The following is a 15627-nucleotide window of genomic DNA, read 5'->3' as shown; positions in this document are numbered from 1 at the left end:
GTTACAAAGAGGGCTCTGGAGCTTGTTAAGTCCCTGTACCTCAGAACAGGGGGTCAATCAGCTGACCATTATTGTCACTTAAGCCTGGTATGAGGGGTGCAGGTCCATTTTCCTTCTCAGCAACCAGGGCAACAGGGCATCCTTCTTCTGTAGCATCCACATGTCTAAGACTTTACTGAAGAATGGGTCTGAGGGCCTCCATCTTATACCTGGTACCCACTTTGAAGTGGAAGACGTTTCTGGGGATTTCCCCTACAGAGGTGTCTGAAACTTCCTACTTCCCCGCCTTGGTCCCAGTCTGTCTGGGGATAGAGTCAGCTAGTATGAAATCCTTTGTGTGTTTGTTGGGGCAGTGGCTTTGAAATGCAATTGTGGTAGGTGAAAGCTCTGTCCAGCACCAACACCTTCTATCGTGATAATGTTTGGAAGGAATACACAAAGGCCAAGTGCCAACTACATCTAATCATGTGACCCAGCAACAGGCACCAAATAGTTAGGACAAGTGGCATTGTCAGAATTGTGACCTAAAATTCAACTTTGCCATTAAAAATAATTTTAAAGTACCATTCCTCAGGCACCAAACACAACTTTTCAACCTGCTCCCAATCAAAAGTTATCACTTATTAAATGTAATAAGGTAACCCAATGTTATCCTGTGGGAGAGGTAGGCCTTGCAATAGTGAAAAAACACATTTGAGAATTTTGAGAATTTTTCACTACCAAGACATGTAAAACATAAAAGTGCATGTCAAACTTTTTTAATACACTGCACTCTCGCCTATGGGCTGTTTAGGGCCTACCCTAGTGGTGGCATATATTAAAAATAAATGGTTATGCCTGGCAAAAGATCAAAATGGCAGTTTGAACTGCATACACAGACTGAGATGGCAGGCCTGACACATGCTTAAAGGGCTACTTAAGGGCTGCTTAATTGGATGGCATTATAAGTGCTGCAGGCCTGCTAGTAGCATTTAATTTCAGGTAGCGCCACTTTACTAGAGACTTAAAAGTAAATTAAATGTGCCAATTGGGTGTAAGCCAATTTTACCATGTTTAAAGTAGAGAGCACAAGCACTTTAGTCCTGGTTTTGCTTTTCTCCAAGCGTGGCCTAGCCACATGACCGACAGGACGCGAGCCACTGAGCTCCCGGCCGGCCAGCTGAAAAATCATGCCTAATCCTTTGTAATCATGCTTGCCACGGTGCCAAAACACACCCCACTTTGACTGCAGAGCTGCAGAGAGAGATTGACCCGGAAGTTGCCCAATTTGCACTCCTCCTGTAGATAGATGATCTGAACATATGGAGACCAGGAGGTGAGGACCTACGCAATGCTGGTGAGAGTCTGCTCATCTATGTCTGGTGACTGCGGAAAGTCACAGTGAGAGACGACCTGTCTTGGCTTGACCCTGATCCTGGGAGCGGCGTAAGGGAGGCTGAATAGCAGAGGCTCGATACCCAGATGCTGGATGGAGCGAGGCTGTCCACGACCACGATACCTGGGGCCCGTGCCTGGATTGTGTTTACTGCCGCCCTGGGCTCAAAGGCGGGTGGCGTTGATTGCTTGCCTGGATGGCTCCTGCTTGTGTTGTGGCCACCGGATGCCTGGACCGATGTGGCTGACGCCTCGCCCAAGTGCATACTGGGATGACAGAATCGCGACGATTGCCACACGCGGCACGCTGGCAGAGGAGACCTTAGAGCCTGATTGAGGTGTGGGGCGGCACTGTAATCGGCCCCCCTCATTGAATGGGTGACCAGACCATATCTGGATGGCAGTGGCTCCCCCTGCTTCGTAGGTGACCCGCATTGTGCCTGCCCTCGGCGCTAGCCATGGTGTGGGGTTTCTGGTCCCCAACATGAAGCACATTGATGGGGCTGATGGCTCTCTGGGGCCCAGAGTGGCGGACGGGTGGACGGATCACTTATGCAGGGTACTCAATGAATCTCCTATGCCCATAATTGTGAGTACCCCCAGCTGGCTGCCTTCTACTTGGACACTATAGAGGGGGCATTGCTCACCGATAAGGCGCCATCAAAGTTTTGCTTTAACAGCATGCACTATTAAAAGATTGCCTATATGGTGCAATGGGCTAGCGCCACCATGCAGGTGTGCTCCTGGCTCTCCTTCCCAAAGCTGTTGAGTGCTAAATCTGTGCAGTGATAGCCCTTCTGTGTCCCATCGATTAGTCCTCTCAGCTGGACCAGAGTTGTATGTGATGGATGCCGTGACTTGGCACATTGGACCTGTCCTGCACTGGCGGTGGCTGACTTCCCACCCCTCCTGGGAACTCGAAGAGAGTGGACTGCCAGTAGCTGGTGTAATCTGGTACATTTTGGTGGGGTTGAATCTTCCCTGTTTGCCACGACCCAGAGGCTGCGGCTTGCCCAGGGATATCTAAACCCTTCCCACATCAGACTTAGTGACAGGGCGTGGAGGTACCTACCTGTACCAGGCAGATCTAACTTTGGGTAAGGATAGGCAGGCACGCTGGCACAATACGAACACCATTACGCAGTACACAACTCCATGTCAACAGCGTCAGAGACTCACACAACAGGGCAGAATGACAATGTTGGAGTACACGTAGAAGGGGGAGCAAGAACCAACCAGGGCGAAGTTGTTGGCGGCGATACTGGGATCTAAGACTGCACCTAAGCACAAAATAGACACTGTCTCTATTGACTTAAACTTCCTCCGGGCCAACCTCAGAAGAGTGTCAGACAAGGTCACCACGGCAGAAGGCAACATTGAAGTGCTATAGGGGGAGGTTGCTTCTCTGGAGCAACAGATGGCACGGATGACCACAGTCTCTGGTGAGCGTGAACGATGCATGGAAGATGCTGAAGGACGATCTTGGCACAGCAGTCTCAGAGTGTTGGGGTTCCCAGTGAGAGTTGAAGGGTCCTGAGCTGAAAGCTTCTGTGAAATTTGGGTGAGGAAGGTGCTTTGGCTATAGGGTCTGTCAGACCTCTTTGTGATAGAGCGGGTGCAGAGGGCCCTGGTACCCCCTCTGCCTTTGGGATAACTGCCACAGGCATTCATTGGCAAAATCCTCAACTGCTACAACAGTAACTGCATGTGGCGTGCAGCTCAAGAGCAGGCGGTGCCCCTTTTTGAGAATTATAAAATTGCCATATACTTGGATTATACCAAAAAGGTACAAGTTTGTCGCAAATCTTTCTTGATCTGAAAACGATGCAATTGAACGACATGCTTCTATACACCTTATGGCTGAAAGTGATTTTGCAGGGAAAAGCACACTTCTTCAGTCATCCCGAAGAGGTCTGGGACTGGCTAGAGCCTACAACTCAATGTCCTGGAGGTGGGTCGACAAGGAACAGGGGCGGTAGGCTGAGGGGGGCTCAACATGAGATTACCTGATGGGGAGCCTGCGGTCTGCTGGCCCCGCGGTCTCACAGAGGATGACGATCCACGAGGATGGTATGATCCAGGTGCAGGGTGAGGGGCACAGGAGGTATCCACAGGAGTTTGCACCTCTTTTCCCACACTGGCATCACTGGTAAACTGTTTGAATTTGCTAGTCCCTGATGGACTGGGTGGGTTACTGTGCAAGTACTGGCACATGCAGTGAGTGGGCATCTGTTGTCAATATGTGACACTATGGGCCTGATTCTAACTTTGGAGGACGGTGTTAAACCGTCCCAAAAGTGGCGGATATACCACCTACCGTATTACGAGTCCATTATATCCTATGGAACTCGTAATACGGTAGGTGGTATATCCGCCACTTTTGGGACGGTTTAACACCGTCCTCCAAAGTTAGAATCAGGCCCTATGTTTGTCCGTGGGTGGGGGATGTTTGAATTATTAAGTTCAAGGTTATGTCTATGCAGTGGGGAGTTGCGGGTCTGGAGGGGAGAGTGGATGCATCAACCATTCCTCTGACTAACCAATGGGAGGTGACATAAAAATTACTGACTTGGCATGTCCAGGGCCTGGGCTCCTACACAAAGAGACCGAGAGTATTAGCTTTCTTGAAGAGACATAAAATTAATGTTGCATGTTTACAGGAGACTCATTTAGACAACACAGGTGCTTCTCGCCTAGCTAAGAAGTGGCAGGCCAGGTTTTCCACACCTATTCTACACATGCCAAGGGGGTACTGATATGGGTGGGCCCTGAAAAGCCTTTCTCCCTAACTTACTTAGAGACTGACGTGGAGGTCGGTATGTCCTTCTGCATGGTACCATAAATGGGAGGCGGTTGACAGTGCTTAACACTTATGCTCCTAACCTTGATGACCCTGCCTTCTTCCTGACAATACAATACCTGGTGGTGCAGGAGGCAGAATCGCCCCTCCTCTGGATTGGAGATTTCAATTGCGTGGTAGACAGAGGCCTGGACAGATCTCCAAGGGAGGGCACCAAATCCAAGATGACGGACACACTTAAAGCAGTTATGTTAAATATGGGCCTGTTGGACATCTGGCACATCCATCATCCCATGCACAAAGTTTACACGTCACTCATTGACCCATAATATGTACAGCATCCTGGCGAGTGGGATTCCATGGGTGGAGAGGTTGTGCACCTGGCGAGATTTCTGTCTGACCACTTTCCTGTTCACTGAAATAGGGGACTGGGTGTGAAAGGGTCTGAACTGGAGGATGCTTGTGGACATCCTCACAGATCCGATGGGGATGGAGATGTTCCCTTTGGCTCTGACGTACTACCTGGACTTGAAGTGGGGCACAACAGCACAGAGAGCCACGGAGTGAAAGGCTCTTAGACAGTGTTGCAGGGCACTTATATGGGCATGACCTGCTGGGTGCTGTGACAACCTCAGGCCGACCTGGGAAGTGAAGAGTTGGACCTTGCTGGGCTATCGGTGGGGGACCAGACAGATCCGAACATATGTAGGGGGTACTAGAGACACGTAGGTGCATAGCTGACGTCTGGGACCTTTATCTAACTCTTGTAGGGTCTTTAATCACTGATTTCTCGCTTTCTCATTGCTTTTCTTTCTTTTGCTTCCTCACCCTTTCTCCTTTTCTGCCTTTTCTCTCTTGCTCTGGGTCAAAGTTTCATGATCTAAAATAAGTTGTGTTTCCCAAAAATGAGTTCCTACCATTGGCAGCCACTGGCAAAAAATAAGCATTGGGTATAACTCACCCAACCCAATGCCTTGTATACCTGAGGAGGTGAAAGTCATGGCTGCCTCAACTGGCTTTGCACTGATGCCTTGTTATGTTGCATTACTGCAGTTGTTCGCTAGCTACATACCCTACCCTATAAATCCATAAACACAACACTATCCCTCTTGTTCTTTATGATGTTGCCGTAGTTGTCCTGTTGTTCTTTAGTAGTATTTTCGATGTCCAGGCATACTTTGTGCTGATGAGTTTGCTTTGTCAATATTACTTGTACAATAATTTTACTCCATGTGGAATATTTTTTGAAACATTTGTTTACAGTTTTCTAAAATGCCAAGCCGTTTCGAGCTTACCAAATGCCTACTTTTCCTGTCTGAATGTGGAACCCGCTTTAGCGTTTACAGTATCTCAGTAGATTAAGGCGCCCATTATTTTAATTTTCGGGATTTGCTTATAGCTTTAAATATACGTCAGTCGATTGATGCGTCCACTTTTGGGATGTTCATATATCTCTACATCACAAATTTAAATTCCGGTGGGCAGTATCTCACAGAAGCCTTGGGACTGTCCAGGATACATTTAAAATGAAAGGGATCACTTTGAAATCAGACTATACATTGTGTAGGCAAAATATATTTGCCAGACATACGCTGTAAGCATGTTACCCTGCAGAATCCTAAATATCCATTGCTGGAATGTACCTCACACCATTCCAAATGTCAGTCTTTTGGGCGTATACTACCTCCCCATGTATTACGTGTTGCAGCAGCTGATGCAGACACTTAAGACATCCATTGAACATGGTTGGGATCTCACAGAGAAGGGCGCCAGGGTGTATGAAAATTCCGTGACAAATGATTGCCAGGTAGGTTTCCGGCTGCTGGACTGCACAACTAATAGTCATGTGAGTCCTATGGTTCGTTTGATCCCAAGGAACTTGTTCCCGAGGAGGGGAGGGTTCTCTTATTTAGGCATTTTACAGTGTAGTGTTTAAGTAAGTAATTTTGATTCTTTAGATGATTCATCCAAGACATTTGGCACAGCAGAAAGAGTGTCGCATTTATTGGTCCTGACGAAGCGCTGCACGATCCGTAGGGGTGCAAAACATGTTGACCATATATATGATTATGTACTGAAGTGATAGAGAAGAAGGTTCCTATAAAACTTTTTTCTAGTGAGTGGAGGACCCTTATTCCATGTCCACTCCTGATTTGTTTTTAATCTTGACCAAGGCCCTTTATAGCAATAAAATTTATAGTTTACAGGTCCTTGAGCCAATTTTCTTCTGTTTTTCTTCTGCTTTTCACTTTCTACAAGGGTGGGTGTGAATTCTTACTTAACCCTGGTTTTTGGCACACGCTGTTACTGAAGATCTCCGGCTAAGTGCCCCCTCTTGGGGGCCCGTCAGACATTGCAGTGCCGGTCTGTCGTGGAGCGGGCCCTATGATGAAGCATGACATCCAAAGGATGCGTGAGGGCCTGCATTCCTAAACATTATGAGTACCAGAGTTGAACCTGTGCCCACACACTTTTTGCTTAGGAACAGTGTTCCCTTTTTGATGTTGTATGGAAATTCCAGCATATTCTGCAATTAAACACATTTTGTTATATAGAAAATGTGGAACAACATTTTGGTCACAAATGTGGCCAATCCGTTTTGATCTCAAACATGTCAAACTGGTTTTGAACAATATGAGAGAAATTGAGATTGAGCTACAATTATACAGGTGAATTTAATTCATAGCTGGCGGTCCATAGACATTAAAATCTACAGCTGTTTCCCCTCTTTCTTGTCCCTTACTGCAAGTGCACAAACATGTTTCAATGGTAAATCACATCATGGATTCAGTTTCCCAAAACGTGTGTAGAGAGTACGTCATAATTGTCAATGCAAATTCATATTCGTGCAATTTGAACACCAGTTGTCCTAAATATAAGGCTGGGTTCACAAAACTTTTGTCCTTGAGCAGATGTAACTACTCCATGCACCCAGAAAGTTAGTCGACAGTATATGAGCATAGACCCCCTAAATACAAAAATAGGTGTCAACAATTACCACCTTAAAATTTCCTGATTGTGTCTTCTCACCGGATTTGATTTCGACACATGCAGGTTTATTACAAAGACAGAGATCCTGATGAAGACCCAAAGATGTTTCATTAGTCAAAACTTGACAGCAGTATAATCCTCCAAGCGGAAGAGATTGATGGATTTTCCGTGATGACTATTTAACAGCCCTTATTGAGACCCATTTTCTGTTAAGTCATGCTGATATTTAACCCTTAAGTTCAAACTGAATATGTATCTTTTATGGATATATATATTGGTCTTTAGACAGATTTAAAGAATGTCCATGATAAAAGTGGTATAACATTTGCACTGTTTTCGAATCGTTATTTGATTAGCCTGCAAATTTGCCCTCTTTGCTCTTCAGCATAATTTGACTTGAAAGTGACTAATGCAGTGGCAGGTGGCAAATTTCAAAAGTGATGGGGCGTAAAGGTTGTTGAAAAGTGTGATGGACGAGTGAGCATAGCCTGTGAGCATGACTGCAATAAGAAAACATTCCAATATAGAGGCCATAATGGTGACTTTTACAGCACATTTTGATGATGAAATTGGTTAAAATGCAATATGCTGAAAGGGAATTCCGAATGGGATTTCTAGAAATCTTTTAAAACTTGATAAACTTGAAAGAGCAATGGCAGGATAGCTGTAATTAGAAAACATCAAAACTATTATAAGGTCTATATCATGTAAAGGTAAAACCAAGGACGCATCACACCCTGTTTCTATATCAATATATGGTGCACATCTGTGTTCAAAGGAAAGTAACCTAAAGCAAGCCTGAGACAGCTGCTTATATTATTTTTTATTATTTAATACCAGGTGATACTGGCAAAAACCACAATAAGCTATTTGCTCAGTTGGCTTTCTGACAAGGCATTAGATCAAAAGAAGCACTTGAGGTGGTCTTACTTATGTCTACCCATTAGGGAGGATATGCCAGCATGTTATTTTCAATCAGCTTTGTCCACCAAGAAAATAGTGTTACAGTCATCAGAACAAGAAAGAAATGCTCAACTAGAAGTGATCACCTTGTGATTCAGAAAGGGATGCTTATGATAACCTTTCAGCTTTATTAACGCTACTGGGCAGATTTTCATTAGATGAGGTTTCTCATTCACCTTGGTACAGGTAGGAAGGAACTGCTGACATTCTCTTGTATCGCCCAGGAAAGAGGCCAAGAGCACATATGTGGCTGTGGCTAGAGGTGAGAATGGGTGAGGTGCACATGGCGCCAAGATTCGTTGTTATATATAGAGATGGCTGCTCAAGGCTAGGGAAACACTTTGCATCCCTTTCTAGGATCACTCTTTGGTGCATCGTTCTCCAGCTAACAATTAATCATCTCTGTACTCTTTCACAGCTGATCGCCTCAGATACTGCTCTGTCCAATACACTTTTCACCGGCTTACAAGGATATGCATCCCAGGTCTGATAAGACAGCTTCTCTCTACTTCTTGAGACATCACGCCTTTATACAACTAAACTGCTAAATGCCTACTCCATCTGTTTTTAATGCAATGTGAAGACGCAACAGTAGTCATTGAACAGCTGCTACCTTGGTGTCTAGTCTTTGTTGTCACTTTTAACCTCACCAGAAAGAGTGTTGGTGGAGTACATCAGCAAGATCAGCAACCAACCACTGGCCAAATAAAATACTGGCGCTAGTCAGAGACTTTCCCAAGGCAGGACCAGTAAACTGAGAGAATACATACTGCCTCACTGAGACTACCCTGCGAATACACGATCGCTGACCATTGAAAACACTGTTTGGTCCAACAAGCTGATTAGTCAATACAGTCTGGATAAATCTTCTTTCAGCAATTTCATTAAAACTGCCTGCATTGTCATCCTGGTAAGCAGAAGATGCTTGCACTACAAGCAGACTGCTCTCTCGGTGCTCTCACACCCTCACGTACAATGCCGTCTGTTGTGCTGGGCAAAGGCATTTGATGGCAGAGAAGCAGTTCCATAATCATGCCCAGTCACTGTGTGACTTCACAATAAAGCTGCAGTAATTGGCCATGCACTATTCCTTCCACCCCTGCGTTGCCTTATGTTCGTGGGCCATATCCAATCCAGATGCTGCTCTCATGTTGTTTATAATAGTAAAGTATAACAGGTAAAGCCAGCACCCCCACCTCCCCCCCCACCCCCCCCCATCTGCATAATACAGTGTGGGTTGGAGAAGCCTCAAGTGCACGTCAGGCTGGACATTGCAAGAGAGCAATCCAGTCTAATTTGCACACTTCAAACTTTAGATCATTGGTTGTCCCCTTGTGCCATTCAAAAGGAATGGCTCAGCCCTGCCCTCAAAGACACTCGAGCAAGATGGCAAGCCATTATATCATAGTTAAGGGATATTTTAAGAGGTTGTATGTGGTGGCTCACAGCAGGTGGATAACACCCTAGCCTCCCCGAAAGAGGAACCGCTCTGGCAGGCACACTCAATCAAGATCACACAAAGCGATGGTTTTACATTGTAATCCAATTATAATTACAATTCAAAGGGAAAGTGTGTGAAGAAATTACACAGGATTTTAAATATGGAAAGTACTAAGGGAAAACATTTTTTTCATGGGAACTCCAACTCAAAACTCCCCTAATGGGAAACTACCTTTCTCGGTTTGCTTGCTCACTGCAATCTAGATTTGGCATTCTATTTGCAGGCAGTGGGTGCTGAAAGAAAGGAGTTGGTGATTGTCAGAGAGGGGATCAGGGAAGCGGCCTCCTAAGCAATCAAGGGGCACAAGCGCTCATTTAAAAAAAAAAAATTCTATTACAAATTATGCACCGGAACTGGACACGGGCATGGTCAACTTGTAAGCAGTTTTCCAGTTTCCAGATTTACAATATGCCAGTAATCCAGTACTCTTAAACAAAATGCTTGGGAAGACTAACTGAAAGCTGAATTGATTTTGATAATATAAATCATTTGCTCCACTTTTGTCCATTAGCCACTGATCTTGGTCCAATCACAATGTCATTGTCCCATATAAGTTGGCCCACAAGAGTAAAGAGCTTGGCTAGTAAGTACAAATATAGAAACTGACAAAATAGAAATCTGCATTCAAATTGATTTAGTCATGTGTAAGATGATCCCATGAATGGGGTTGCTTAAATGATAGTGCTATTATGTGCTTGAGTAAACCTTATGTCAGGAGCAGTAAGTGAGGATTCAAGGGCACAACAATCTCTGAGTATTGCCACACCTCTGCACTTCATATTCCCTCTCCGGAAACAACCTGTCAAGAGCAGAAGTAATTCAGAGGAGTGCAAACCTACTTTGTCTTGTTGCTAGTTCATTAGGGAGCTAAGTATAGTTTTGAGAATTTTTGAAGTATGCACTTTGCTAATGGCTTACCCGATTTCCCCATGTGAGGAACTCATATTCGTCAAGCCTGTATCTCTTGGTTAAAAATGCTAATTTTAATATTGAAGCTATCCTGTGGGAAATCACAATTTGGAAAAGGATAAACAGATTCTAAAATTATCACCAAACCCAAAAAATACAACCTTAAGTCAAATATTGAGAACAAGACAGTTTCAGATGGTCCAGGCCAAGACTGAAGGGGGTGCTCTAAAATTTCCAGACTCTTCCTACTTAGAAGCAGGCCAAGACTAAAGTGTACACTAAGGAATAAAATATGTCAGGAATAAAGCATTGTGAGCTAATACACTAGGAAAATAATAATATAAATTATTGCACATTTTCCGAGAAATACAGAATGCTGAAAGATATTGAAGGGGCTTAGACTCTGATTGTCTTGGTTTCTGGGAGCTATAAGACACATTGCCAGATGTACATTGGTACCTTCTTTTTGCTTATTTTGAAGTATAATGCTTAGTGTCAACAGAGAGAGAGACAGAGAAACAGAAAGAGAGAGATCTGCCGGACCAGCACTTTTGAGGAACATTGTGGTTATTCCAGATAGAGCTATTGTAGGAGAATTAGGCAATGTGATTTTGATGCCTATGGCTTTGGCCAGAAAATAATCATATTCTTTGAGCGGTGCTGCAAAGTAGTAGGATTTTTCTGGATATTAGTTCGGATAGCTATTTCCAGTCCGGACCTCGGATCTGCCTGGCCTAGGAAACATGCTGAATTTCTCCTGGTGTCATTTTCCGACACCAGGACATAATTCACCAGCACCCTTACATTGTCTGCATTACGTTTGGTGCAGCAACGTAGAGGCAGAAAAGACATTTATTATTTTCACCCCCAACCCAGCAGAAATAAAGGGCTAACTTAAAGGGCCCTCGACTCTTCTCTTGTATAAGTATCATCCTGGCTGGATGCCATCTGAAGCCTAATACCTAGATGCTAATTAAATGGAGGGGAACAAAAGCACATAGCTTATCACTTCAAAAGTACTTAAGATAAACTATGCTTTGACTGCGGGTTTTTGGCGTTGTTCGACCCTCCTATGTAAGAGATAGGCATGCACTTTAAGAATGCAAGATTTATTTGTGTTTATAGTAATTACACAAATAATTATTTCAATGACGCCTACTAGTTTAGTTTTTATTTAATTCCTTTATAGTGCTACTCATCCAAGTGTAGGGTGCAAGAGGTCTTTACATCATGCACAGATGCACAATAAATCATGTAAGTGAGAAGATCAATATATAGGAAATGTTACATAAGACAGTGAGGGTTATAGGGTGTAGGAATCCCATATTGTCTATTACTATAGACATTATATATTAGCAGTGAATGATCGGGAGAAACATAAAATCAGGATATAAAACATAACACAGTGATTGGATTAGTATCTACTAACATGACTTTATTACTTCTCATGATTTCTATGAAATCTTAGAATAACAATCGATTGATAAAAATAAAGATTTGAGCCCATGACTTTGCATTTAGCATGTAGCTCATTGATGAAGATAAGTAGATCACTGTGCTATATGAGAAGGATTGCAGCCTATGGACTGGAAGTAACACAATTATTGCAGTGTCAAAAGCAGTAGCTCTCTTACCTCTCAACATAAAATACAAATCTGTGAACTTACATTACACAGTGTGCGTTGCAAAAAGCACATTGACCCTTTATGAGTCAGAACTGTGACTGGACAAAACAAGAACTGGCCTAGAGCTGCACTAACTACCAGAGTTACCTTAACACTATTGTAATCCGCTCAAACTTTCTGGTCACGCAAGACCTCTGCAGTATGTGTCATAACCCTGTAAAATATTTTAAAATGCAGCCTCTATGTGACTAATTATTAAGTGAGGACAGATTTACTGTCAAAGTTGTCCTTTTTGCCAATGTCTTTGCAGCTGAATTTATTTTAAATAAATGTATAAGATGACTGTCAGACTCTGCTTTGCAAGCTTACCCTCTCATGATTCTATCCCTTTTCCTCTACCACACCTCGAATCCCAATTTATGGATCCCCGGAGTAGGTTTTTTTTTTCAATTTTAGTGCTGCACTCAAGGCTTAAGGGCGTCTTGGGCTATTTGCTACATAAGAATAACCAGGACAGGGAAAGTTCAAATTACATTTAAGGAGGCAACAAAGATGGATTTAGAAAAGTCTTGAGTAATGTCTTTTATTTTTGCTTGGAAAAAAAGATGAATATAATTCCCAATTATGTCAACCTCTTGTCCAAGAGACCCCTTGGAAGTTAGAAAGGTGTTGTGATGACTACTCATTCACAACTAGCCCACTTGTAATTTGTTTTGGCATTTACACAATTACAATATCTCAAGAGGTAAGCTGTCTTTGCAGAGCTTCAGCAATGATTCATATTTTTGGAGGGGTCGGACTAACAGTTGGCCCCTCATGTCATATTCACCCCACTGTATTGAGTTGTTCCCTTAATTCAGTCAAACACTGATTTGGTTGGTTGCTTTCATAGGGAAATAATTATTGGTGGGATCTGTTACTTGATATCTAGGCATATATAGCCATCTTTATTTGATCTGCATTCACATTTGAATGCACATTTCTAAATAAGACAGTTTAAAAATGAAAAAGAATAAAACTGAGCAAATTACTGATCTGTTTACTTTTCTATTAGGAGTAAATTCAAATTCCATTGGCACTGTGGACAACAGAAAATTCAAAATTACACATGTACAGAAGAACACACAATTACCAAACACCAAGTGTGGTAATAAAAGTAAGTAATAAAATATGTGCTGTGGCTTACTGATTTCGTACATTTCAGAATGTTTGTGCTTTCATGGTCACTGGGTTGTCACCTTTCCCAAAGAAAATTCCAGCTGTTTGTTCATGTATTAGGATTCTGCAAAGATGCAGACATTATACTTATTTAGAACGTTATAGAAAATAGTGTATCTTCACTGTTAACATGACCTTTCAGTCTTTGTTTACGTTCATTTTCAGTCCGCTATCATTAGGAGCAAATTACAGACGGGTGGTCTGCTGGATGGTTTTGTTCAACATTTTGTACCCCAAATGCTTTTCTCGTCAACATTTTGTTTCCAATGTTCATATTCATAGATGGCCAGGTTGTGACTGAAATCATTAGAATATATCAGCTTGTTGGTGGTCATTAGAGGCTTCTGAATTGTGGAATTCACTGAGGTGAGTATTATAGTACAACTTTTCTTGCATTTATTACAGAGCAGCCAAGAAGAAAAAACTACATTACTGAGAAAAGCCTGGGAAAATGACTACAAACATTGCAGCATAATGAAAGACGAATAGGACATTGAGCGCTACAATAATGATTCTGACTGAGAGCAACAAACTCTTTTCTTGTGAGAGTCAATCCAGATGAGGACCAGAGAACAAAATTAGAACAGAATTCAAAGTTAGTAGAACAGTCACCAACTCCTTGAGGAAATCCAAAAGGAAAACAGGAAGCATGCTCTGAAATTCTGGAGTGTCAAAGGAAATCCACCAACCAGGATCCAAAGGAGGAGTAGCTCTTAATGAGCTAGGTTGAGGAAGTGGAACTGGTTGAAGGGCACCAGACCTACAGAAAATAAAGACCAAAGAGGGCTCAAGAAAGTAGTGGTGGGATAATACTTGCCTCCTTGTCTTCAATAAAATCTTGCCTTTCTGACATCAAGGCTAGGAAAATCTAATTTTTTATAAGACCGGAGGCTCACATGTTTGTTCAAAGCAATGAAATAACTGATCCAGTCGGATGAGTAATTCGTTTACAATAAAAAGGTTCTAAACGTATCAATGTTTGACCAATCTGCAGACCGGAGACTATCCTGTAAACCCACACCCAGCCAGAAAGCCCTAGAGGTCATAGCCCCTCTGACTGAAGGGATGCCAAAATAAACTGTGCTGATGCCAGCTAAGTACATGATCCATCTAACCCAAAGGGCCAAGGTCGGAGCTGAGACAGCCTTGAGGGGTTTCCGAAAGGAAATAAAGAGTTGGGACCAGGAGGAAGTTCTGAGATCTGCAGTTCGTGAAACGTAGGTTTTCAAACAATTGCCAACACATAACTTGGGTTGTGAAGGGAAAAAAGGATAATGCACTGATGTCAAGTTAGTCATAGTATGCCTAAAAACATGAAAAAAACTCCTAGGGGAGAATAGTTAAAAGATGACATATCAAATGCGTTAACATCAGAAACACTTTTGAGGGAAACCAAACACAATAGCATAGTCAATTTTGCAGAGAAATGCTTGAGAGATAGATCATCATTGTCAGGCAATGAAATAAGCAAATGTAAAACCAAATTAATATCCCATATTGCATTGTAATTGGGAAGATGGGGTTTAGAAAAACAGATTCCCTTTAACCCCTTTGCTGCCAGGCCTTTCCCCCCTCGGGTGCCATGCCTTTTTCTGGCTATTTGGGGCAGTTCGCGCTTAGCCCCTCATAACTTTTTGTCCACCTAAGCTACCCATGCCAAATTTGCATCCTTTTTTCCAATATCCTAGGGATTCTAGAGGTACCCAGAGTTTGTGGGTTCCCCCGAAGGAAACCAAGAAATTCACCAAAATACAGCGAAAAATCATTTCATTTTTTTTAAATGGGGAAAAAGGGCTGCAGAAGAAGGCTTGTGATTTTTCCCTCAAAATGGCAGCAGCAAAGGGTTTAAGGTGCTAAAATCACCATCTTCCCAGCTTTCTGGAATAGGCAGACTTGAATCAGAAAAAACAAATTTTTCAAGACAATTTTGGCATTTTACTGGGTTATTTTTACAATTTTTTGTGCTTTTAGCCTTCTTCCAGTTAGTGACAGAAATGGGTATGAAACCAATGCTGGATCCCGGGGAGCTAAACATTTCTGAAAAGTAGACAAAAATCGGAATTCAGCAAGGGGTCATTTGTGTAGATCCTACAAGGTTTTCCTACAGAAAATAACAGCTAAAATAAAATAAATATTGAAATTGAGGTGAACAACCGGCCATTTCTCTCCACGTTTTACTCTGTAACTTTTTCCTGCCATTTTAGATTTTCAAAAGCAATATACCGCTACGTCTGCTGGACTTTTCA

General features: G+C 42.9%; 1 protein-coding gene across 3 annotated transcripts in view; it reads left to right on the top strand.

Annotated features, from left to right (window-relative positions):
* LOC138287324 (uncharacterized) overlaps window positions 1-15627 on the top strand; it is a 116178-nt gene that overhangs the window by 74349 nt on the left and 26202 nt on the right. For all 3 annotated transcript variants that reach the window (XR_011202216.1, XM_069227793.1, XM_069227711.1), the window contains one exon: window positions 13218-13319. Coding sequence is in view for 2 of the 3 variants with exons in the window: in XM_069227793.1 (XP_069083894.1) it covers window positions 13218-13319 (102 nt within the window). In the remaining variant the exon portion in view is untranslated. The remainder of the gene's footprint in view (window positions 1-13217; window positions 13320-15627) is intronic.

Source organism: Pleurodeles waltl, chromosome 1_1 (genome assembly GCF_031143425.1).
Source record: "Pleurodeles waltl isolate 20211129_DDA chromosome 1_1, aPleWal1.hap1.20221129, whole genome shotgun sequence".
Classification (NCBI taxonomy): domain Eukaryota; kingdom Metazoa; phylum Chordata; class Amphibia; order Caudata; family Salamandridae; genus Pleurodeles; species Pleurodeles waltl.
Note: the sequence above shows the minus strand (reverse complement) of the source record. Positions and strands in the feature narration are given on the sequence as shown.